This window comes from Myxine glutinosa, chromosome 7 (genome assembly GCF_964187855.1).
Source record: "Myxine glutinosa chromosome 7, kmMyxGlut1.1, whole genome shotgun sequence".
Lineage (NCBI taxonomy): Eukaryota > Metazoa > Chordata > Myxini > Myxiniformes > Myxinidae > Myxine > Myxine glutinosa.
In genome coordinates, this window is record NC_136267.1 from 150,511,802 (window position 1) to 150,538,695 (window position 26,894).

Below are 26,894 nucleotides of genomic sequence, written 5' to 3' on the forward strand. Positions count from 1 at the left end.
AATAAATATTATACGCGATAATTAATTTCAACGAGCATATACCAACTTTTGTTCTGCACCAGTTAATGTGTCTGATTTGTTTGTGTGTGCACCGGTGTTAGTGAGTGGTATCAGATCCAGAAAAAAATATTAAATAAAAACTCTGATTTGGGATTAGCAATGCATCAGCACACGTTTGCTAATTTATTTGTATCTTTATTTATTAAAAACAGCAAGAGTGTTCGGAGGCTTTGTGCAGCGTGGATGATGGAAGGTGAAAATCGTTTGGTTTTTATCTTTCGGGTTGTTTTGATGAAAAATGAATTGTGCTGTAAATGGCTTGATTTATCAGGAAGTGAGTATGTAGAAAGGAGCTTGCATATATTATTATTATTAACTCTCCATTTTTTTAGTTCCTTAAACACCTCCACAAGCCTATATTTTTGGAATGCAAAAACAAGTCCTCAACATAGTATTTCTTAACATGTGATTTATACCTTGAGGAAAGACATTTGTAATTGTATCTTGGATAATTGCTCGAAGCATACCTGTCATTTTGATCACATCATGTGTCAGACTTGGCCTGTTGGTGTTATCCCAGCTGAGCCCTGGCTACAGGTTAAAATGCCATATAACATGTGTTCTCTGATAGGATTATGCAGCAGTATACCTTTGAGCTGTCTAATCTGTATTTGATTTCTGGCCCATCTATAAACTGGCAGATTGGTACTTCACAGGTAGAGTGTTGCACAAGAGTGTGCCTTACCTTAGATGGATGTCAAGTTGGGGGACTCGTCTGCTGGAATTGGTTGGTGTGGTGGACGTTAAAGATTCTGAGGTGTCTTTCAATGAAGAGTGGGCGAGGTATTGCTGGCACCTCGGACAAATTGTAATGCCCTGCTCTAATCGACATGGGGATTGCATCACTGCCACAGCCACAGTCATTAAAAAATACTACACACCTATGGGTCAAACTTGTAATTCCTAGGCCACCATACATTCAAATTAATGAACCATGTGTTTGTACATCGTCGACTAATGTCCTTGTAATGTAGGTAAAACTGTGCTGCTGTCCTTTTTGTCTTTCTCCTGTGTGTGATCTACTTCATGAGCCAGAGATCACTGTGTAATATAGAGAGAGGGTGTGAGGGGGGCTCGGAAGACCCTTTGCCAGGAACCACTGGAGCGTTAAATTCAGGAAATAAATCCAGGGGTTGATCTCGACAAGAATACACAACGAAATTTGGCAAAGGACGAGACCTTTCGGCCCATCATCGGCCTGTGCTGCACCAACCCAAGTGTCCATCACCCATCCACACACAAACTACATACAACTCCTGCCAATACTCCTATACCCTCTATCTCCAATGCATCCAGGTACCTATTTACAATTCCCATTTACATCTATCCATCCCCTCCACTGCCACTACCTTTCAGGGTCAGGGGAGAACATTCCGTGCATTAAGCACTCTGACTGAAAGACCCCTGCCTTAAAACTGTCCTCTCGTCTTTACCCTCAAGCTATGGCTAATGGTCCTAACATTGTCCACTCTGCTGAAAAACTCCACTGCACCTATCTTGTCCACACCTTTCATTATCTTAAACGTCTCAATCAGGTACCCTCATAATCGCCTCCTTTCCGATGTATAAAGTCCTGTCTCCTTCAACCATTCCTCATAGCGTAGTCTAGCAAGTCCTGGAATCGATCTAGTAGCTGGACGCTGTACCCTCGCTATGGCAGCTATGTCCTTCAGGTGTGGTGACTGAAATCTAATACAATATTCTAGATGAGGCCTCACTGAATTCCGATACAGTGTTAACTCTACCGCTTCTGATGTATAATTTATCCGCTGTGAATATAAAACATTGTTAACTTTACCTGCTTGCTGCCTGGACAATACAACCCGACCAGCGACTCCGCAAGCCTTCACCTTAGCTAACAAATTCCTAGGTGGTACCTTGTCAAATGCCTTCTGAAAGTCAAGATACATGACATCCACTGCACTTCTTCATCCACCCAATCATTAACTACTTTGTAGAACTGTAATAAACACTCTATCTGCACCGAATCCTCAATGAATTCCTTCATGTCACATGTCATGTCTTTCTCTTTGTGCAATGATGTCTTTCAGATTGCCACATCTCTTCCATTTTTCCTATCATACCTATAAACTCTGTCGCCTTGAATTCCTGTCCTTTTTCTCACTGAACCTCGTCTCACTTACAGCAATTATTTCATACCCCTCGCAAGTCGTCCAACTTTCTAGCTCCTCCATCTTTCCATTCAAGCTCCTGGCATTTGCATATAACAACGCTTCAACCTTTCCCTTTCATAAACCACTCTCTACTACCCGAACCCTCCACCATTTCATCAGGATCTAGTCTAAAAATGTCTTCATTTATTTCTCAATAACCGTCACAAATCTCGCTGCTCCCCTTCTATTAAGCACACTGCCACCTGACCACACATACTATCCCCACATATTCACAAACCCAAATCCCTCTCCTCTACACCACCACTCCATCCACTGGTTTGCCTAATCCATCGCTCCACTATAGAAATCCGCACCAACTCCCAGCCTTGGTAGAAACCCTGAAAAAATTCCTTCACACCCCAAATCCTTGAAATGTTTTCCCCAAAACTCATACCGACTCTTCAACGGTTCCAAACAGATGCCTCTCCACCTCATTACTCCCCACATACACCACCACCAATGGTCCCAGCCCGCAGGCCAACAAAACTTCATCCAACATTCCATGAATATTCCCCAACCCCACCCCTCTAAAACAACACAAAACTCTATTTTTCGTATCCTTGTAACAAAATGAAGAGTCCACACATTCGATACCCTCATCCCTGACAATAACTATGACCCTGGTCACTCTCCATCCCCATCTCACTTGACACCCACAATCATGTACACATGCACCACTACTCCCTTCAATTATTGAGCATCCATATTCATTATCTCTTCTCACAAGAATCATAACTGCTACATTCCCCACCATATCAGACAACTTTGAATGCTCTAAACCTGGGCATTTGAGTAACACTAAAAAACTTCCATCCCACTCTCCATTCGATAAAATGTGTCCTCTGACCCTCCGTTTCCTCATCACATCTCATCCGAAACAACTACCAGAGGCCGATGAATTGAATCAATAGGAGGTCGATTGAGGATTGCTAACCACCATGGGAATCAAGCAGAAGTGGACTTTTGGGAACTAATGCTTCAAAGGGTCATGCTTCCTTTGCTCCGACAATGGACTGATGTCCAAAACATTAGCTTGTTGTCTCCTACAACGATTGTCATTCCTCAATGTTCCGCTGATTTCATGCATCGTTTTACTGTATACCGGTGAAGGTCGATACGACCTCATGAGGAAGACCTGCTTGACTTCCTCTATTCCCGTAATCAGCGTGTAGCTCTCAACGGGATTCACTCGTCCCCTCTCCCTGTAGAAGCTGGAGTGCCCCAAGGCAGTGTTTTGGGGACAGTCATATTCCTCATCTTCATAAATGATCTTTCTGATTCCCTGGAAAATCATGATTATCTCTGCTGATTCCACCCTCTATATAATCTCTAATCTTTCAGACAAGCAGGCAGCAGCCCCTTTCCTTTTTGCAGACCTTGATAGAATCAGGAGATAGTCCAACACTTGGGAAAATTACTTTTGACCCTGACAAATCCTACACACTCAACCTGTCTCTCCAAAAGGACCGTCTGGCAAATCCTCCCATCTAATTCCCAAACAAACCACTTGAAGAGGTTAAGTCACTGAAAAATCTTGGCCATATTTCCAAGATGGCCTCCAAAGCCAGCCACTGACTTGGCATCCTCCATCGTGCATGTTCTTCCCTTCTTGGCCAATCTGAAATTTTGGCAACCTACAAGGCCTTCAGATGCAGTTTGATGCTCTCCCCTTTGGGCTGGTTCCCTTGCCTCATGCCTTGCCCTTCTTGATGCCGCGGAAAGCAAGGCCCTGAAAATAATTGTGATCTCCCGCGATGAAGCTGAGTTTCTAGGCCTGTTACTTTCATATCGTAGAGAGTATGGTAGATTCCCTAGTCTATATTCTACTGCCTCCTTTTTGGTCTTGCACTCTCTTCCCTCTCTAAGCTCTGTCCTTCCCAGGTTTCTGCAGGGTGAACATGGTTTGCCACAAACTCTTCTTCTTAAACTCCCAAAATCCAGGCTCACTGTTCACCTCCACTCATTTGTTCCTTTTTTCTCTCGCATGTGGAACCAACTTCGCCTGTCTGTTCAGTCCCATTCTTACCTTCATGGATTCAAGACAACTCTTCACCACTATCTCAGGTTAACCCTCATCCATACTCGTGATCTATTCCACCCCAAATTACCCCATTCCCAAGCACTCCCCTTTACCAGGTTATTGTGATACCTCCTCTCTCCTTCACCTCTTTTTGTTTATTAGTTGTTGGTTAGTTTGTTCCTTTTCTGTTTCATTCCCGCTTTCTCCTTCCTCTTCTTCCTGTGGTTCAGCTCATGTGCAGCTTATCTTCCCCCATGTGTCTTTCCCCCTCCCCTTGATCTCACTCTCACTTCCACTCTGCTGTTGGTGTTTCCCCCTTTCCATTTTGTTCCATTCAATTCTTCTCTAGCTCTTCCATGAGCCTCGGCCACGTATATGAAAAACATCTTTTCATTCAATTGCCGGAGACTTGATTTGCAGAAAAAAGTGTAAAATGCAAATTTTTGATGGTCTGCCAAAGTTTTAACTCAATTTGACTCCATCAAACTACATATCCCAGTACTCTTCTCTCCTAACTGCTTTGCAAATGTTTTTCTGATAGTTTTCTTGATATGCTAAGATCATGATCGGCTAAGCTCTACAATGTGATGCTTTCCTCATCTTATTTGTCCTTGTTATCGGAATTGTCATAACTTACACAATTGTTACCAGCTGCACAAGCTCACTTTGCATCAAAATTTCATAACGGAGAAATAAACACATGAATGGATATAGTGATGACCAAATAAAAGCATCGTTGCAGATTTGCTGGTTTTGATATTTTTGGTTTGTTTGTTTCTGATGAAAAACAACGTGTAAACCTCAGAAGGTTGTATCTGTCAGGTGAACACCAAACTTTGTACATTTAATCTGTGATTAGTAGAAATATTCCGGAAGCCAATTAGTCCAGGAGCCCAGAAGGTTTATTCAAGTGAAAAGCGGCGGAACGTTTGACCTCATGGGCTGATGGGGTCATCCACCGACATCACAAAAATGCATTGCTGCCGGGTCTGACCCGTGGCTTTACCCCCGAAATCACTCAATTAGTGACGCCATTACCGAAAAACCTATTTTGCTCAATATCTGGAGATGTTGATTAGATATCTGGAGATTAGTGTTAGCCTGGTGTTGGCTTAGCGGTTAGGGTGCCGGCTTGGGATCCTAGGATCCTGGGTTCGAATCCCGGTCGATCGCTGAATTAACGCCAGGGGGGTTGACTCAGCCTGTTATCCTTCCGAGGTCGGCAAATTGAGTACCAGCTTACTGGGATGAATGATCATGGTGTGTACCCCGATTTAGAATAGGCACACTGTATCCCTGCGCATCGTAAGAGCATGACCAAGGGTTGGCGTCAGGAAGGGCATCCGGCCATAAAAACATTGCCTCAAACAGGGAACCATGAATTGTCATGGGGCCCGCAAGGCTAACCCCTGCTCTAGCGGGGAAAAATGGCCTTAAAACGATCATTCATTCATCTGGAGAACTATGCATGATAATATCACGAATAAGGTGTCTATACCTATGTTTAAATGGTCAATAATTACACTGACACCCGCACTATTGCTAGAAAATGTATAGTTTTCCAGGTAAATGTTTAGTTCACCCACTCAGCAACGCCATTGTGGAAAAACCCATTTTCGTTAATATCTGAAAAACAATGCATGATAATATCACAAATAAGGTGTCTATACCCATGTTTTTATGGTGAAATATTACAATGCCAACTCTAGTGCTTGAAAATGTGGAGTTCACCCTGAAAGTTGCCTACTGGAGTCGCACCATCTCTGTCTTTTGTTACAATGTGGCAAATAATGCATTGGTCTCTGTCCCTTTTTGTTATTTACAGATCATGGCAAATGAAGCCCCCGTTTGTATAATTTGCAAAGAAAGAGGAGAAAAGAAACGTGCCCTGAAGTGTTTCAATTCCAGCAACTGGGAAACAGCCAAAAATGCTGCTAGACGGCGAAAGGCACTTCAAAGTGACAAGTTTTCGAACACCTCGGAAGAGATCAGAACAGCTGAGGGCCCAGAAGGCAAATATTACCACTCAGTTTGCCTCAGTCGATTCTGTGCTGTTAAGAGAGGAGCACCTCCAAGCACAGAACCATCTGAACCACCTCAGAAGACCACTCGTTAAAGTTCCGATCATCCTTCTACCAGCACGAGAGGCGTCCTTGGACAGGAATGTATTTTTTGTGGACAGAAGAGGAAGAGGAAGTTGCAGAAAAATGAACCCCTCAGCCAATGTTTGACCACAGACGGGAGCAAGGCAATCCTTCTTGCTGCTAAGAAAAAGTGTGATACTCTGCTCATTGGACTAGGGGAACATCTTATTGCAAAGGAAGCCAAATACCATAACAGTTGTCGTCGTGACTATGTAAGACTGCATGTGACGGATGAAGAGCAAACGTCGATTCGGAAGATGCACGTTGAAGCCTTCAAAAACTTGTCGATGTTCCTCGAAAATGAAGTCATCAAAAACAAAACTCCCATGTTGGCATCAGTAATTTTCAATTTGTACAAAGAAGAGTTTCTTGCTCTTGGAGGAACACAGGATGGCATTTACAGGTACACTACACAAAGTCTGATATCGAAGATAAAGGAACGATTCCCGGAAATCCTCGTTGACAAACGAGCAAACAAATCTGAAAACCTTGTATTCCACTCATCACTGGTGTCTGCTGAGGCATTTGCTATGCTGACTGATTCCAATGAAAAGATTGAAGAAATCAGGTGTGCTGCCATGGCATTGCAGACAGAAATTCTTGCAATCCCCCAATCAAAGACCCCATCACCCACTTCAGTTCACACCCTGAAGGAAAATTCCCCAAGTATCCCCGATCTGACTCTCCTGTTCTTCCGTACTCTCACTGTATGTTTTCTGTATGTTTGTATGTCACTGTTTGTATGTCTGTATGTCACTGCATGTTTTTCTCAAGAAAAACACTATGTTTCACATGGTGGTGTGTGTATGGAGATGAAGAACAACGAGGATGATGTGCTGCAAATAGAGGAACCGAATCACCTCCAATGTCGACATGAAGAAGCTGACACACTCATTGCCTTTCACGCAAACAACATTTCCACTGGTAACATTCTAATAAAGTCCACTGATACGGACGTCTTCATCATTCTGCTTGGGATTTCTGGAAGGTCGGAAGGGATCAACATCATCATGGACTATGGATCTGGCAACCACCGAAGGTACATTGATGTCAATAAACTAGCTGGCATTCTTGAGAAGAAACAGACTGGTATCACTGAAGCACTAATCAGCCTTCATGCCTTGACTGGTTGTGATTTCACATCGTGTTTCTACAGAAAGGGCAAAGTGAAGCCCTTCCAGTGGATGGAGTCAGATGCAGCTCATGTGATGGCATTGCAATCTCTAACAGCTGAGGAGGTAGACGTCCTAAGCTGTTACATCCTTTGTCTGCGTGCTGTATGGCTTCAAAACCACTGACATTAATGAAGCCAGATACAAGGCATTCATGCGAATGGGTGGTGGTGACGAAAAGGAGCCCCTTGCCAGAATAAAGAAGATAAACTGTGCCTCTCTTCCCCAGTGCGCCAAGACACTTGGTAATCATATGAAAAGGGCGCACTATGTGGCAAGAATCTGGAAGAGAGCTGATCAGACAGATCCAACTGGTGGGGCAAGTCTGACAGACGATGGATGGAAGTTGTCTCAAAACTGCTTTGAACCAGACTGGTATCCAGGAAGTTCAGTTCCAGAGTCCCTCACAGGCCCACATGAGGATAACGGGGATGGCATGGAAGATAATTCAGTAGATGAGGAAGAGTCAGATAATGCTTGGAGTGAGGACAGTGATGAGAGTGACGGAAGTGATAGAGAAGACTTGTAATGCCAAGAGGACATCAAGTTACTTATGTGAACTGCACATTTGCAAGTTTTCCATATATCATTGGTCGGTAATGGCGTCACTTAATGAGCGGGTGGGCTACACATTTACCTGGAAAACTATACATTTTCTAGCAATAATGCGGGTGTCAGTGTAATTATTGACCATGTAAACATAGGTATACACACCTTATTCGTGATATCATGCATAGTTCTCCAGATATTGAGCAAAATAGGTTTTCCGGTAAGGGCGTCACTAATTGAGTAATTTCGGGGAGGAAAGCCACGGGTCAGACCCGGCAGCAATGCATTTTTGTGATGTCGGTGGATGACTCCATCAGCCCATGAGGTCAAACGTTCCGGCGCTTTTCACTTGAATAAACCTTCTGGGCTCATGGACATACCATATATCCCAATTGTGGGATTTATTTAATATTTAGAAGCTACTTCATTGTTTGCATTGAGAACTGAGAAGCCGATCCAATTGATGCTTTCATGTCTAGAAATTTAAAAAATGAAAGGGTCTGCACTTCGTATGTGTGCAGTATGATCTCCGGGGAATGTTGAATTGTTAATAGTGTCATAAATATGCAAGTATTGAAGAGCTGCTTTGTCATGGCAAGTTGGCATGTCGAATGTTTAAGGTCACTTTCCTCTGTGACATCTCCCTTTTTTGTTATATACAAATTTGAGATATTTATTGTGCTATACATAAACATCTTTCAGACTAAATGTATGGTAATTGTAAGAAATGCAGGATGGTTACTCTGTATAACTTTTGGGGAAAAGACTATAAACATTACTTGATGAGAAAAAAAAACGATAAACCTATTTTTGCCTCGTGGGTGAGACGAGGTTTTGGGTTTGGAAGCCCTGAGCACACTAATCGCAAAAAAGTCAGGAGCGCAGAGCCACAAATCATCTGTGGCAGAGACATGAGACTACAGGAGCAAAATCCTCAAGCAAAGCTTCACTGTGGTGATTGATCATCAGGTCTCTGGAAGGCCAGGGTCAGAGGAGTGGTGCCGGAGAAGCGGCATGCTGCTCGCTGGACTTGAGGGCTCTCTTCCTGGGAGAGATTGATGCCGCATGCTGGGAAACACACCAGCATCATGTTCGACATGTGTTCCACTCGTGTCTGCATCACCCACCATTAGGGGTTCCTGTTCCGGATTGAGGTAGGCCGGAGAAATTGTCCCTTCTGAAGTTTGCAGTGAGGCATAGTCCACTGAAAAATCTTTGAACTTGCACCTTTCACTTGAATCTGAGTACACTGGACTCTGTTAGAAAGGAACAGATAAGAACGGGGTGAGAGTGAATGGGGTAAACGCAATCGAATATCATACCATTTGGGGTCTTTAAAAATAAAACTGGAACCATAACATATTTATTTATCTGCCATCGACATTGGAATGCAGTAGTCACATGTCATTGTGTGTGTCCAAAGAAAGAAGCTAAGAAAGCAATTCATGCATCGAAGGAGCACGTTGGGTTTTGCAAATATGATTTGTGCAAATATATGGGGAACACCAAACCAGCAAGAGCGAGAATTGTTTTGCAATACATGTCCCCCACCGATGTGATATTTTATAAGAAAAAAGTGCATAACTGTGAAAAATCGATGAAACGCCCTGAGACTCGAACTTGTTCTGTAACGTATCATAATAAAGCCACGTACCAAGTTTCCTTTGAATATGTTAAAGGCTATGGGAAGAAAGTCTGAAAAACCACAGGTGGGACGGATGGACAGACAGATGGAGAGCAAACCTATTGTCTCCGGTGAATGATTTCTCTGACTCTCTGGAAATTCCTCTTTATATCTTTGCTGATGACTCCACTCTCTGCTGTGGCATTCCTCATCCTTCAGACAGGCAGCAGCTTCATTCAGACCTAGACCTTGGCAAAATCACAAACTGGTCAAACACTTGGAATTCGTCTTTTAATCCTGAGAATTTCCACACACGCTCTCTCTGAAAGGACTGCACCGCAAACCTTCCCATATACTTTCTCAACAACCCTCTTGAAGAAGTCAAGTCATTCAAACTCTTAAGTCTCAGGCAGTCTCTATCTCTCTCTCTCTCCCTCTCTCTCTCTCTCTCTCTCTCTCTCTCTCTCTCTCTCTCTCTCTCTCTCTCTCCCTCTCTCTTGGTCAAACCACATTTCAAATTTGGCTTCAAAGCCAGTTGCTGACTGTCATGTAAAATCTTTCCTTGGCACACCTGACCTCCTATCCACCTGAAAAACTTTCATCCTCAGCTCGATGGAATACTGCTCTCACCTCTGGCCTGGCACCCCTGCCTCACAACTTGCTCAGCTTTTTGCCTTGGAAACCAAGACCTTCAAGTTCATTGGAATCCCCAACGATTAAACTGAATCTATGGGCATATCACTTAGCCATAGTCGACAGGTCAGTCATCTCTTTTTTATTCTGCCTCCTTTCTGATGTTGCACTCACTGCCCTCGCCATGCTTTGTGTCCCCTCTCCGCTCCCCAGGTATGTGCAAGGAGTATGGAGTCCACAAGCTACCTCTTTCTAGTCAAACTCCCAAAATCCAGAATTGCTGTCTGTCCTACCCTGAAATCACAGAAGCGCTACTCAGAGAATAGAAATTAAATAACTTTAAATATAATATGATAAAATTTAAAGATTTTTTTAAAATTTCAAATGAATCCAAACATATGGGAAAATTATAATATAAAAAAAAAGTTGAGCACAAGAGATTGCATCCTCATGCACCTAAAGTGCAGATAGTGCAAACTTTAGATCCGAGAACTTCCCTGGTATATGGATTGGACGTGGTGTGGCAGTCCGCTGGCCTCCATGGTCTCCAGATTGATTAGACTTCGTCTCTTGGTGGTATGTCATGAATTATTTTCCAAACTTCTGTTGCTGACATTGAAACACTTCGTGCAAGCATAACCAATTGCATCAGCGGTGTGACGAGGGACATATTGGCCAGCACGTGGATTGAAGTACATTATCCCTTGGACGTGGTGTAATGGTGACGAATGGTGCACATGCTGAGATACTGAAGAACACAAGAAACTTTACGAATTATGTGACAAAATGCAAAAAACCTGCATCATTTGCTTTGGTTGTAATAAATAAAAAAACAGGAACAAGACTTTGTGAAATTTCGTTCCGAAGCCTGAATCCTCGACTCTGTGTTTGCCTCAAAATCGTGAGTCCCAAACCCATCCCTCTCTGTACCCACCGTAGCCAGTCGTACCCAACAGCTGCTGGACTCTGTTGGAGAAGTTTCTGTCAATTCTCGACACTGATTCTGCAACTGGACCAGACGGCATCAGCCCACGGGTCCTAAAATCCTGCTCTGGCGCTCTTTTCACTCCCTCTCTCTGTTCTCTTCACCCTCTCTTTTGCTCAAGGTAATCTGCCATCAGCTTGGAAATCAGCCAACATCACCACTTTACATAAAAAATGTGCAAAAACATATCCTTGCAACTACAGCCCAATCAGCCTTCTTCCAATAATCAGCAAAGTCATGGAATCCATCATTGCTTCGGATATCAAATCTTTCCCCTTCTCCAATGGCTTGATCTCTGATCATCAATTTGGTTTCAGACCAGGTCACTCTACTCTGGACATGCTGCTTCTGCTGTCTCAACAATGGATGGAGGTCCTCAATGCCAAACAGGAAATTAGAGCCGTCTCCCTTGACATATCACGTGCCTTTGATACGATCTGGTACCCCGCTTTGCTCACCGAACTCTCCTCCAATGGTATCCATGGAAATCTCCACGCATGGCCGGCGGACTTCCTCTCTAGTCGTAATCAACGTGTGGCCCTGAATGTGTTTCTCTCATCTCCCATTCCTGTTCAGGCTGGAGTTCCCCAAGGCAGTGTTCTAGGTCGTGTGCTTTTTCTGGTCTTCATCAATGATCTCTCTGACTCTCTTGAAAATCCTCTATCTCTTTGCTGATGACTCCACTCTATGCCGCTTCATTCCTCATCCCTCAGATCAGCAGTCTGCAGCCTCCTCACTCTCTGCAGACCTGGACAAAATGACAGACTGGTCAAACAAGTGGAGCATGTCTTTCAATGCTGACAAATCTCACACTCTTACTATGTCTCTCCAAAAAGACCGACTGGACAACCCTCCCATCTACTTTCTGAACAATCCTCTCCAATAAGTTGTGTCACTCAAGCTTTTGGGTCTCACTATCTGCCATGATCTTTCCTGGGAAACTCACATTTCCAATCTGGCCTTCAAAGCCACTCGACTGAGCATCCTCCGTCGTGCGAAGTCCTTCCTTGGCACACCTGAGCTCCTCACCACATACAAGGCTTTCATCCACAGCTCAATGGAATACTGTTCTCCCATCTGTGCTGGTGCTCCTGCCTCACACCTAGCTCGTCTTCACGCTGTTGAAACCAAAGCGTTCAGAATCATTGGAATCTCCCGCGATGAAGCTAACTCCAAGGGCCTTTCACTCACTCACCGCAGGCATGTTGATGGTCTTTCTGTCTTCTACCGACTCCTCTCTGGCCTTGCCCCCCCCCCCCCCCAGCTGTCTCTGGGATCTGTCCCCCAAATATTCCTACAGGTCGCACAAGATCTGCCTGCAACCCTCTTATGGTTAAACTGTCAAAATCAAGACTCTCTGCTCACCTTCACTCCTTCATTCCTCTTTTCTCCTGCCTCTGGAACAAACTCCCTCACTCTCTTCAATCCCACTCCACCCTCCAGGTCTTTAAAACAGCTGTTCACCACCATCTCTTATCTTCCCCCATCCAAAACCTTGATCTTTTCTACCCCCGCTAATTTCACCCCAAATCCACTTTTTTGAAATGCCAACTTCTGTCCTGGAAGTCCTTGGTGTCCTTGTGTTTTATACTTCCCCCCCCCCCCCTTCCCACGCCTCCTCCCCCCAAGCCCTCTCCCTCCCACACATCTCCCTGCTCTCAAATGTTGTGTTTGTGTTCCCCTTCTCTCCCCATCTTGTCTTCCGCTCCCTCTTTTTATATATTTTGTTTGTCTGTTTGATTTGTTTGTGAACTAAATGTTAGCTCTTTCACGAGCCTCGATTCTGTATACAAAAAAAAACATCAGCATCCTGGAATAGATATGGAAGGACGGAGGACTGAAAGAGCACGAGCAACATCGGAGAATAGACGGTAGAAAACAGATACCACCGATCTGCTTGTGATGTCAGAGCAACAGACCCTGTGCTTCTGCCTCATCACCGGAGATTCCAATAATTTTGAAAACTTTAGATTCCACAGAATCCAGGAGACAGAGATGTGATTCTGGGGTACTAGCCCATAGCAGAAATCAGTACTCTTTTGAGCAATGGACAAATGTCTTGTATACTGTGAGGAGCTCTGATTGTACAAGGAAAGACTGGATCGATGGAGGTTTTCCAGTCTGTTGCTGGCTTTGGAGGCTAGCTTTGCTATATGATCGGCCCAGGAAAGGTCATGGCTGATAGTTAGTCTTGGAAGTTCAAGAGACCTGAATCTCTTTCAGTGGAAGACCATGGAAATATATTGGTTATTTGCTAATCTTCTGATGCGATAGGGTGAGATTGAGATCTTTCAAGACTGAAGACCATGGTCCAATGGTCCATTTATCAGACCAGAGTCTAGTCATTTGCAGACTAGCAGAGAGAGAGATAAAGCTCCTGTCTGCCTAGCAGAGGCATAGGGTACTGTATGATACAATGTAGTCATCTGCAAGAATGAAAGATTTTCCAGAACATAGGAGAGGTCATGTAAATAGATGAGGAACAAGGCTTGGCCCAAACCACTGACTGAGAGGAACTCCCGCCTCCATTGTGAGAGAGAGGAGGAGAGTGTTCCATTTATGGCAACATATTGACTGTGTGAGTGGAGGAAGTGAGAAATGCAGGAATTAAAGCAGCTTTGAATTCCACATGCAGGGAGCTTGGCAAGCAAGTCATGGCACAGTCTGCTAGCATTAGTTGCTGGACAAGAGTAGGCCACGGTGGCCATGAGCGATAGCCGGCACACTGAAGAAATTTCCAAATTCGTGCCGTAACCTTAGTCGAACGTCAGGCCTGGCCAACTGGTTAACAAGATGCCAGACTTTGTTGAATGCCTGAGATATTTCTAGGGAGACGGTTCAAACCTCTTGATCGAGATTGAGGGCCTACAGCCATTGCTGAGAGGAGCAAACACCAGAGACAGACGTGACGAGGTGCCACCACGACGGTTAGGATGGACACACACTTATTATGAGTCTTGTAGAATGAACAAAAGTTACCGGAAGTTGGGTTCGTGTTCAAAGCTGAAAAAGCAAGCTGTTGACTGCATCTGTCTCCCCACCGGATTCAGTGTGTATTGGTCAAGAGGATGGAAAGAGAAGTCAGACAGGACGGGATAAAATGGTGCACGAGAACATTAACCTAATTCCCATTTTGCTGGAATATTGTTTGTGGAATGTGTAAAGGTAATTCAATAAATTCCATGATTCGAGGAACTACTTTATAATTTAATTAACAGAAGTAAAGTTCTTTTTAATACCTGTTGCCAACATTACCTGCAGAGCTGAGATGACATTGTGCAGAGGCATGGAGCTTGTTGTGGTTGATATTGTCTGCTCCCCTAGAGAAACTTCCGTGGCCTGTGCGGCCAGCGACACAGCACTGTAGGCTGGCGGTACGAGGGTGGCATGGCGCTGCAACAGCTGCAGTATCACTGCCACATCAGTACACATCCGCGATTCCAGCCTGTTGGGTAGAGGCATCATTCAATAAGCCATGTGAGATGACACGGAAGTGCAGAAATTAAAAGTTTACAGGTATAATGTTTACAGGATTCTTCCTTCATTTGTTGACAAGCTGCATTCAAGACTCTGGTAAAGATCCACACACCATTCCTGTCAAATTATATTGTTTTTGTACCTGGTCAGCTGCTGCTGCAGTAAATTGAGACGTCGGTCAAGCTCTCTCATGTCGCTACTCTCGATAACATTCGCACGGGGACGAGGACTTTCTGGGAATTCTCTTTTCTCGTGGGTTCTCTTTTCTTCATTCCAAATCATGGCTGTAACGTCAAAAGTATCAAGATTGTGATGCTCAATGAAGTGGATTTCATTTTCATATAACAGAAGAAAGGTGTTTGTATAAGGATATGATAAATGCTCACCGGAAATCAGAGTATCGCTCTCGTGAGATTCTGTTGGGTTTAACTCTAAGTTGGCCTGTGCCGCGTTGAGCCCTGCCAGTGCTGGTGAGAGCTCCACAATGTGTGAAGATCTGGCACAGCACTGCTTCTCATCACTTCTTCCAGCATTCAACTCCAGTGATTGTGTGCAGATGCTGTCATGCCTGTCGTCTTCTCGCACACGACAGCCATTTTGAAAGTTGGCTGGGTTTCTTCTTCTTGTCTCTGCATTTGACGTTCGCTGTGAGCTCTCTGCAATGTACAAGCAAGAGGAGAAAGGTGAACCTTGTCATCAAGTGGTAAGAATTTATGGCTTACCAGCTTTTAACTTTATTTGCTGGATTCAACAGTAAACCGCTCCTTTTCTGTTGTACACCGCATTGTACACTCACTGCTCCTTTGACGTCATCGCTGGGCATCGGAGGAAGCCTGGCAATGACGCGCGCTGAAAGGGAGTACTCAGTTTTCACTCCGTTTTCTTTTATACACAGTTCCTTTCCTATTCCATCTCCAGACGCTGTGTAACGTCATTGCCAGCACCAAAGGGGGCCCGGCAATGACTCATGCTGAAAGGGAGTACTCAGTTTTAACTCCGGTTGTTGTACACCGCTCCTTTCCTATTCCATATCCAGGCGCTGCATAACGTCATTGCCGGGCACCGAATGGGGCTCGGCAATGACTCATGCTGAAAGGGAGTACTCAGTTTTAACTCCGGTTGTTGTACACCGCTCCTTTCCTATTCCATCTCCAGGCGCTGCATAACGTCATTGCCGGACACCGAAGGGGGCCCGGCAATGACTCATGCTGAAAGGGAGTACTCAGTTTTCACTCCGGTTGCTGTACACCGCTCCTTTCCTATGCCATCTCCAGGTGCTGCATAACGTCATTTTAGTGCACCGAAGGGGGCTCGGCAATGACACACGCTGAAAGGGAGTACTGCGTTTTCACTCTTGTTTGTTGGTTGTTTTGTTTGTTTGTTTGTTTGTTTGTTTGTCCGGGCGATATCTCAGCCATCCTTTGAGCTAGGAAGCTGAAATTTTGGCACAATAGTGAGCAAGTGCTCTGACAAAAACGATATTTTTTTTGTTTTTCGATGAATCAATCAATTGATCAGTTATTTAGTTATTATCGATTAATTAAGTACATATTTATTTCCTTTCTCATCTGGGCAATAACTCAGGCACCTTTTGAGTTTGGAAGCTGATATTTGGACATGACAATGACCAAGTGATTTGGCTGTAAAGGCGATTTTTTGATTTATTGATGAATCGATTAATTATTGAATTCCTCGATTAATGACAATTGATTTTCTTAAAGTTACAGATTCGGATGAAACGATGGTGGTTTATGTATTCTATTAGCCAATTGATTAATTATTTAATTATTTGATGATTTTTATTTATTTATTTTCATTATTAATCATTTATTTATTTTCTTTCTCATCTGGGCAATATGTCAGGCACCTTTTGAGCTAGGAAGTTAATATTTGGACATGACAATGCCCAAGTGATTTGGCTATTAAGGATATTTTTGATTTATTGATTAATCAATTAATCGATTAATTATTCGATTAATGACTTAATTAATTAGTTTTTTGTAAGTTAGATTCGGATGAAACGGTAGTATAGTGGTTTGGGTATTCCATCAGCCAATTGATTATTTATTTAATTATTTTATGATTATTATTATTATTTTTTCATTATTAATCATTTATTTATTTTCTTTCTCATCTGGGCAATATCTCAGGCACCTTTTGAGGTAAGAAGCTGATATTTGGACATGACAATGACCAAGTGATTTGGCTATAAAAGATATTTTTGATTTGTTGATTAATCAATTAATCGATTAATTTATTTATTGATTAATCAATTAATTTTATTTTTTTTGATTAATGACTAATTAATTTTCAAAAAGTTACAGCTTTGGATGAAGCACTGGTGGTTTAGGTTTGTATGCTTTTAGCCAATTGATTCAAAAAATATTTTATGGTCATTTATTGATTTTAATTATGCAATTAATCAAACAATTATTGTACACCTCTCCCACACAATGCAGTCTCTATGAGCTGCACGGCGGTATTGCCAGGCGCCTAAAGGCCGAAAGGCGCCCCAGCAATGCCGCATTGGAGGATATTTATTTATTTGGCATGGGGGCGGTGTACTTTGAATGTATCTGTACTTGTTTTCTTGTTTCCTTGTTTGTCCGGGTGATATCCCAGTCATACTTTGAGTTAGTAAGCTGACATTTGGGCACAATTGTGAGAAAGTGCTTTGGCAAAAACGGTATTTTTTTATTTTTGATTCATCAGTTAATTGATTAGTTATTTCATAATTATCGATTCATTATTACTTATTTATTTTCTTTCTCATCTGGGCAATATCTCAGGCACATTTTGAGCTAGGAAGCTGATATTTGGACAGGACACTGAGCAAAATATCTCAAAACGTTGTGGACGGATTCGGACGAAATTTGGCAGAGATGTAGCGTATGTGACAAGAACGAAATGATGAGATTTTGGTGAAGATCCGGATTCGGATCCGGCTAGTAGAATCTTTTAAGTGGTTCTTCACCATTGGGAGATAGGGCCAAAAACGATACATAGCAGGATATCTCAAAGAGTTGTGGACGGATTTCGACGAAACTTGGCGGAGAGGTTGGGTGTGTGACAAGACCAAGTCGATTCGATTTTGGTGAAGATCTGAATATGGATTCGGATTGGAGAATTTTTTTTTTTAACTTGTACTTCACCATTGAAGGATCGGGCAAAAAGCGATATACAATTTAACATGATATTTGAAAAAGTTATTGACGAGTTATGACTAAACTCGGGGGATGAATTGGTTTGGTGACGAGAACAAGCCGATTAGATTTTGGTTCAGGTCCTAATCCAGATCCGGCCTATCAGTGGGATACAAAATGTAAACTGTTCAGCCTGGCGGAGGTATGCGCCATTCTAGTTGGCGGAGGTATGTGCCGAGTGCCATTCTAGTTGTGTAATATATTTTGAAGATGACCTTACATAATTATGTAATAATAACAAAAAAAAAATTTTTGACCTGACGACCTCGTGCAATATGCTTTTTCTCTGAGGAAAGGCACTTGTGCTGTGTCTATCTCTTTTGTTCCTATTCTGCCCCAATGGCTCTTCTGATTGCTTTCTTGTCAAGGCCCATATCACTTCAGCTATTGGAAGGGAGAAACCTCAGTGATGCAGGACATGGCTCTTTGGACAGGCCAACTGGCAGGGACTTAAATCTGCCCTCTCACTAAAGAATTGGATCACGGTCTCCATAGCAACTGATATTGATTCCACCCTGACTGAGGGTAACTCCTCCTTTATTCCATCCCTCACCTCAAATGGCAGCAGGACTGTCTCTACCTGAGATAAGGTACATCTCAAATGGCAGCAATGTCGAAACTCTTTCTTTGCCTCCAAATCTTGTGTACCCACTCATCCCAGTCTGTCCCCATATTACACCGCATCCCCCACAGTGTCTGCTGAATTATGTGTTCTTTCACTTGAGAAGGCGTAGGGAAAGTTACATCCAGCCTTGGCCCTGCTTGGGTGACGAGGCCAGATGGCATCATTGCCCATGTTCTGAAATCCTGCTCTGCCGTTCTTGCTCCCTCTCTGCCTTATTTAGTCTATCCACCTTTGACCACCTCCATTTTGCATGGAAGTCAGCAAACATCACTCCCACCCACAATAAAGGTTGCAAAAACAGACCCCACCAACAATAGGCCAGCGGTCTTGCTTCCAGCTACAAGTAAAGTCATGGAATCCATTGCTTCTGATGTTCAAACTTTCCTGTTTACAGGCAGTCTGATCTCTGACCATAAGTTTGGATGCCTCCCCAGCCACTCAACTCTGGACATCCTTCTTAGTCAGGGGGCCAGGAGCTGAACCTGGAAAGTGGTTCTAAAGTTTTTTTCTCAGTGTATTCATGTTATATGGGTATTGTACTGTATGAAACTGCCTGATGACATTCTCCCATCATTGAGCATTTTCATATAACAGGTTGTATAAAATCACGGCTATAAGGACGCAAAACTCTGGTTTTAGCAGGGTTGGGGAAAATAGAAATACCTTTATATTTTCGTAAATATTCAAGCTAGGGTCTTGCATATTTGCATATGGGTGTATCTTGACCATACCTATTTGTGGGTCAAAGGTCAAAGTCATAGTTCAAGGTCAAAGGTCAAATATCTGGGTCAAACTTGTACAATCCAGCATTGTATTACAATGTGATATATTTCTCATTATACTGAACCTGTATCCATTGTTATAACGTCTAATGTCTTGTTATAAGGTCTCATGAGCTCAATACTGAATGCAGAAATGCTAGACTACATCATATTTATTGAGTTCTTTATGATTTCTTGTTCAAAAATCACATCGAATCAGGCCACATGAATGATTTTTATATGATATACATATTCATAGGTTACGAAACTTGTACATATTATGTATTTGGTTTTTAAATCTTTCTTAGATCATATAAACATCATCAATTATCAGAGTTATTGTAATCATCATCTTCTTCTTCACCACTTGTTTCATCATCACTCTCATGTGATATAGTATTCACCCTGTCGTGACATACTGATACTGCATCCTGTTGCTGACAGGCACAGAAGACTGAGCAAGTCATTCCTGCTTTGTTGCACCCACATCGAACACTTTCACATGGTGTGTCACTGGAGCAACCACAACTGATGATCTTTTGGATGTACTCAGGGACCAGTTTATATCCTGATGGAACTGTGGTTCGGCACAGCATATCCCCATCTTTGTTCCATCCATACTCTAACGGGTCTAACTTCCGAGGCTCAGACCTCAAGGCATTCTTCCACAAAAAAGTTTGTAGGTGTGCTCTTTTCAGATTTTCCTGGAAAGCAGCATCAGTTGAGGTTTTGTGCTGCTCAGAGCAGAGTTTTGGCATTGTGCTGCTCCCCTTGCCTATTCTGGTCGTCCATACCTTTGCTCTAGCCTCACAAAGTGTATGGCAGTTTTTCTGACCGTAAGTAGCAACAGCGAATTGAGTTGCCTGCTTCACTACTTCAGGCCAGGATGCATCAATTTCTCCAAGAAGACTCAGTGAGTGTTGTTTTATAGTGTTCAACATCTTCTTCTTCCCGATGCCAAAGCATCCTGCTGCAGTATCACATCCAGATAAGGAGTGTCCTGCAAGCAGGTTTGGAATGAGGTCTGCATATTGGGCAGCGGTTGCGTCTATGACACTGCTTCCATGTATAGGAGATTGCATTATAATTGGGATGTCAAGATTCTGCTCCAGATAGTGGTGCAACAGAAGGGCCCACACATCTGTATCATCAGCCACCACAGCTACACCGGAAGCCCCCTCTGAAGCTGCCATAAATGCCTGCTGCACTATAATATTGTCAGCTTCCTCATGACTGGTATACAGATCTCGTCTTTCTATGACAATGCCCTCGCTGATCTCGATAGTTTCCTCCTGTCCTGTTGTCAAAAGTGTGTGCTCCTGTGTATGGTTCTGAACAAAGTCTTCATCTCTTTGCAAGTCCTTGCATATCAGTTTGATGAGCTGCTTCTTATTGCCTGTAACAGTCATACTGCTTTCTGTGCGGGGATTGGTGTTGAGGGTGTCAACTGATACACCCTGCCAGTACCCCTGGCTAATCGTGTTGAATCTTTGGTGCTGAATTCATTGTATCTATGAAAGACTAGATAGACATCACATTTGGAGAGCTTCTCTGCTATTTTGTGCTTGAAGGCATCAATGTAAGTCTGCACATTTCCAACAGCAGGCCAACCAGGTATCCAGAGAAGGGCACACCCATCAACGACAGTGACTTCTATTTCTTCATGGGCTACTCTTGATGACACCTCAATTTTGATATCTCTTTTCAAGATGGATTTAGATGTGGATATCCGCATATCACCAGAGTCTGCAAAGAGAGCCGTTGGCAGTGGAGCCAATTCATGGGACATCAGATGGTCGATGTCTATATCCCTATTACTGGCCTGCAGACATATGACACGACTGTAGATTAGGTTTGTATCAAAAACCTTCTGTGTGCCGATATTTACAGACTTCTTCGTGTCTGCCATTGAAGTTATCCTTCTTTCAATCTTGTGATGAAAGCCTCGAGGTAAAGCCTCTGTAAATTCCCCGGATTGTTTGCTCCCGATTTCAATTGATTTGTGAACATTAACTGTTGAAGATGATTGTACCCTTCCAGTAACTATGTTCACAATTGATCCCTCTGGGTGATGCTGGTGGTCAAGTGGTGGTATGCACTGGGCCATCTTCACTCTTATGTCCTGTCGATACTTTGCATCAGATTTTATCCGAGATTTGCTTTCTTCTTTGTGCACGCTTGCCTGCCTGGTTGCACTCTCATCACCTCGCCGCATTTCAGCTACATCGGTAGCTATCTGACCGCAGACATGTAGGCTCAATGCCCAAGATTTCAAAGCTTTGGGGTTAAGTGTGATGCCTATTATGCCGTGCTTGCCTTTGCCATATCTCATGAACGTGGTCTCGATGAGCATATCAGACCAGATTCCATTCCATATGCCATCAATGTGCCCCACAACGTGGTCCCCTTTGGTGAAATGCTGTAGAACATGTTGTGGGAGAGTTGGAGTTGTGTTACACCATATACAGATCATTTACGCAACCAGATTTGATGTAATCTTTTAACATAAAATCATAAAGAACTCAATAAATATGATGTAGTCTAGCATTTCTTCATTCAGTATTGAGCTCATGAGACCTTATAACAAGACAGACGTTATAACAATGGATACAGGTTCAGTATAATGAGAAATATATCACAGTGTATAAACAATGCTGAGTTGTACACGTTTGACCCCGATATTTGACCTTTGACCATGACCTATGACTTTGTCCTTTGACCCACGAATAGGTATGGTCAAGATACACCCATATGCAAAAAATCAAGACCCTAGCTTGAATGCTTACAAAGATATAAGGGTATTTCTATTTTCCCCACCCCTCCAAAGCCAGTGTTTTGCGTCCCGATAACCGCAATTGTATAAAACCTGTTATATGAAAATGCTCAATGATGGGAGAATGCCATCATGCAGTTTCATAGAGTACAATACCTATATAACATGAAAACACTGAGAAAAAAACTTTAGAACCACTTTCCAGGTCAGGCCAAAATATGCATTTGACCCCCTGACTATCTGCTCCTCTCTCGGCAATGGTTAGTATGTTCTCGATCTCAAACAAAAGGTTAGGATCGTCACCCTGGAATATCTCGGGCATTGAAATATCTGTTTAATTATACCTAAAATTATTTCCATTTAATTGTATCTTTAATATCTCGGGCATCGTCTGGCATTTTGCTTTGCTTGAAAATCTTTCTGCCTGTGGCATCTGCGGCTGGCCTGTGGCATAGAAGGTTGCCTTCCTTCCTGAATCTCAGACTTCCTCCACCCACACAGTCAATGCGTTGCCATAATTGGAACCCTTTCTTCCCCTCTCACAATGGAGGCTGAAGTTCCCCATGGCAGTGCTTAGGGCACAGTGTTGTTCCTATCTATAGTAATGACCTCTCCAATGTTCTGGAAAACACTCTCTTCCTTTTTGTAGATGACTCCACATTGTGTCTTATTATACCCCATCCCTCTGCTAGCCAAAGAGCAGCTGCCACTCTCTCTGCTAATCTGGAAATGATTAGACTGATTTTCCAGGATTGAAGGAGATGTTCCATTTATCAGGACAGAGTCTCACCCTATCACTCCAGAATAATCGTCAAATTAACTCACCTATATATTTTATTGATCATCCACTGGAAGAGGTTCACTGACCTTTGCTGTGGGCCTCATTATCAGCCCTGACCTTTGTTGTGCTAACTATGTAGCAAAGCTGGTCTCCAAAGCCAGCCACAGATTCTCGGCATCACCAGCTTTGATCCGGTTTGGGCTCGGCCTGCTGTTCTTTACAAGACTTGTGTCAAAATTACTTACTCTCTTGGAATGCATGAATTGTTTTTGATGACAAAAACCAGGTATGATAACTACATGAAGCTTTATCTTTTAGGTTAACAAAAAGTCGTTTTCTCCAAGTGCTAAATTCCAGCAACACTGTTGTTCAGGAGCAGTCTGAATATTTTTTATGACATTGTTACCATTCGCCTGGTGTTGGCTTAGCGGTTAGGGTGCCGGCTTGGGATCCTAGGATCCTGGTTCCGAATCCCGGTCGATCGCTGAATTAACACCAGGGGGGTTGACTCAGCCTGTCATCCTTCTGAGGTCGGCAAATTGAGTACCAGCTGACTGGTAATTCCCTGTGTGTCGCAAGAGGCGACTAACAGGGTTGGCGGCAGGAAGGGCATCCGGCCATAAAACATTGCTTCAAAAAAGGGGACCACGGTGCCCAAAAAAGGCCAACCACTGCTCTGCGGGGGGAAATGGCCTCCAAAGGTGTTTTTTTTTTTTTTTTACCATTTTGCTGAATTAATAATTTCTACAAGAAAACACTGAATGCCAAATTACAGGGAAGAATCCAAGTTTCCCCCAACCGTGAACCCAATGGTCTTGCACTGGGGAATGTCTGTACAGGCATTCGGCCTTTTCTATATGTAGTTTCCAGCCAATTTTGCCCTTCTCAGTGGTGTGAATAATCTGATGCCATTGGAATATAATTTACTAGCGAGGTACCCGTGCTATGCACGGGTGGGAAGCCAAAAACAAACAAACAATGCGGAAACAGCGAATGGGAAACCATGAACCAATAAATTCCACTCTCCTGTGCCACCTTCAGCCGAACGTCAGGCATGGACAGCCAGTTCGTGAATGACTTGCATGAAAAGCATACCCTGTCTGAATGTTTATATCCCCAGTCAATGGCGAATCCATGAATGTCATGGTTAGAAAGTAGAAACCCTCACGTCATTTCCTCATTCATTTGAACTCAATATCTCTATTTTCATTTCAAACAGCTTCATTCCAATCATATATTAATATTATAACGATATACTGTGTTAAATCACGATTGTATTGAGATATTATCAAACCAGCTCATTGTCGTCATCTATTTACTTCAGGATTCGGAGCATGCTCATATCGAGTCAATTTCAAAATCATAATTTTATTGAGGAATTTATGAAACCTCCTATCTCCCTTACAACATCCGCCAGGACCCCAAAACTTTCCACAAGGGGGTTTGTCGGGGCTAGCCCCAAAACTGAGGGAGTAGTTTGGGGCAGACAGAGGGATGGGCAGACACTCCTGTTTTATAATATAGATGTTTTCAAAATGGAAAAGCCTTTTGATTGCCTTCCACCCCCTTTTCTAACCACGTGGCTTTTGTGTAACTTATCTTTGACCTATCATACAAATAAGTAGCTACAGATTAAATGCTCTCAAAAGTAACAAGAAAAATAACAAGAAAATGCAGTAATAACATGCCATTGGTAATGAGTTGCCTGCAAATATGGCTTCATTTACCATTGACGACATGTTATATTATATATTACATAGTAAAAATGTGAAGAAAAGCAAATATAGAGGGGGTCAAAGGAAGAGGAAAAAAAGATGCATCATGGACATGATCATGAAAAAGTCTGGGAACAATGACTTTAATTGTAGGACCACCGGAAAAGTGGGATGACGAGTGTGGTTGAGGAAGTAGGAGCAGTAATCATTCCTAATGAATGGCATGGTCACTTTAAAGATCTCCTGATAAGCAGAGATCACTTCCACAAGCAGTGTGGCAGAGCATGGGAGGTTGCTGAAAACCACAACTGTATCAGCATATCACCATTGTAAGAGACACGCTCATTGATGGTGTGGTTGTTGGGGAGTGGAGGAACAGCCACCTCTGAGATGTGGAAAAACGATTCGAGTTTTGCATCACCCATCATTATTCAACGGATCAGAGTCCATATGACTGCCACCTGATTCATACCAATGAAAGGTAATCTCAGAGAAAAAATATCTCCATTAATGTTGTGATCTGGTGGCATCTATGCGTGCGTTTGTCTGTCTCTCGTTTACGGCGGCCGCTTCTGCGCTACGTTTGAAAAGCTGTGCATGCAGGCAAAGCTCAACATTCACTTTTGAAATGACGGGGGAACAGGCATGAATAATAATGATGCCAAATTTTATTTTGCAAGTAGGATAACTTCCGTCACTGGGGGCAGGTACTTTAGTTTGTTCTCCATAAAATTATGTCATAAACAATCCACATCTCCTATATTGAGAGCAATTTCAAAGTAAGATGTAAACAAGCTGTTGTTGCGACCAATGGTGTCACAGAATAACGTTATCCAAACGATGGTTTTCACCATTATCTATAACGAGGTGGAGAAAAAAAATGCAAACTTTGGTACAAGTCCTTTGAATCCAACTGCTCACAAGTATGACTTTTATTTCTATATGATTTGACGTTCTACTGAGTCGAAACTTTATTTACCCATGTACCTTTTTCTGTTTTTGGTTGAAAGGATGACGTCCGCCTCTTTTTCTGCCCATACCCGACGTCTGGCAATATGGAGAGAGATGTTTCGGGAACGATGTCAGTCTGATGGTGAAAATAAAAATCGATCATTAATTTCTTCAAAACATCTTGGCATCATTTCCATTGTGCAAGTCATCTCATGCTGAATATCAATTCGATTAAGCATCATTTTTGCTAATTTCTGCATTTAAAGCTGCTATGTAATTTGTAGACAAAAGCCCTTAGGTATTATTACTTGCATTGCTGCATTTGTAACTTGATATATCTATATACATATCAATAGGCAGATTTTTTTTTTATCGTGACGCTATGCCAATGGCTACCAATTGCGAATCCTTTGCTGGATTCGTGCATTGCCTTTGCTTTTAGCGGTGGGATTTGGTTTGGGTTGTTCAATGTTCATTGGTTCCAGGAGCATCTATGAAGTCTGAAGTGGTATCTTGGCAGCAATGCTTTGCCATCTCACTCAAATCTTGCCACATTTTTGTGGTGCATCCAATATTTCTTCTATACATTAACAAACATTTTGGGGGTAGTAGGGAACTAGTTGCCTTCTCATACCATCAAAGTGCCTTCCAGCCCTGGTGGTGTTCGTGTGTATAGTTCCGGCTAAGAGCGTAATTTTGCTTTCCGATTGGCTTAATGTGTATGGAGAACCATCCCATTTATTACATCTATCAACAGAAGGCAAGATAAAAAAAAGGTTGTAAGTCAAGTAATTTTGTGATACCATCCTGGGTAACTTGGGATGGTTATACATGAAAGAAAATGGTGCTGCTGCTTCTCATTTTGCCCCTATCCGTTCCCTTCCTCTCCCCTTGAGGCCCTGAAGTAATAGGCCCTCTATGTCAATCTAATCTCACATCAGGAAGTTGAGTCTCAGAGTCTGCTTTTTACTCACTCGAGACAGATTGGTGGCCTTGCAGTTTTCTTACTGGCTCTATTCAGGTCTTGGGCCTCCTGCCCTCTTACCTCTACACCCTGCCCCTCCTACCTCTACACCCTGCCCCTCCTGGTCACACTTTCTCTGCCAGAAAACCCCTTCCTTGTTTCCCTCCCAAAATCCATTCTTTCCATCCCCCTATTTCCTTACCTGTGAAACTGTCTTCCTGGGTCCATTGTCTCAACCGGACAATGGACCGACAAGATTTTAAGTCTTCTGATGAACACCATC

General features: G+C 42.9%; 1 protein-coding gene across 2 annotated transcripts in view; it reads right to left on the reverse strand.

The window, feature by feature from the left end:
• Positions 1-8,736: 8,736 nt before the first annotated feature.
• LOC137431744 (voltage-gated inwardly rectifying potassium channel KCNH7) overlaps positions 8,737-26,894 on the reverse strand; it is a 559,296-nt gene continuing 541,138 nt past the window's right edge. For both annotated transcript variants that reach the window (XM_078782422.1, XM_078782420.1), the window contains 5 exons: positions 25,684-25,783; positions 15,225-15,494; positions 14,981-15,122; positions 14,617-14,806; positions 8,737-9,375 (listed from right to left, as the gene is read on the reverse strand). In XM_078782422.1, coding sequence (XP_078638548.1) covers positions 9,085-9,375; positions 14,617-14,806; positions 14,981-15,122; positions 15,225-15,494; positions 25,684-25,783 — 993 coding nt within the window. In that variant the 3' untranslated portion in view covers positions 8,737-9,084. The remainder of the gene's footprint in view (positions 9,376-14,616; positions 14,807-14,980; positions 15,123-15,224; positions 15,495-25,683; positions 25,784-26,894) is intronic.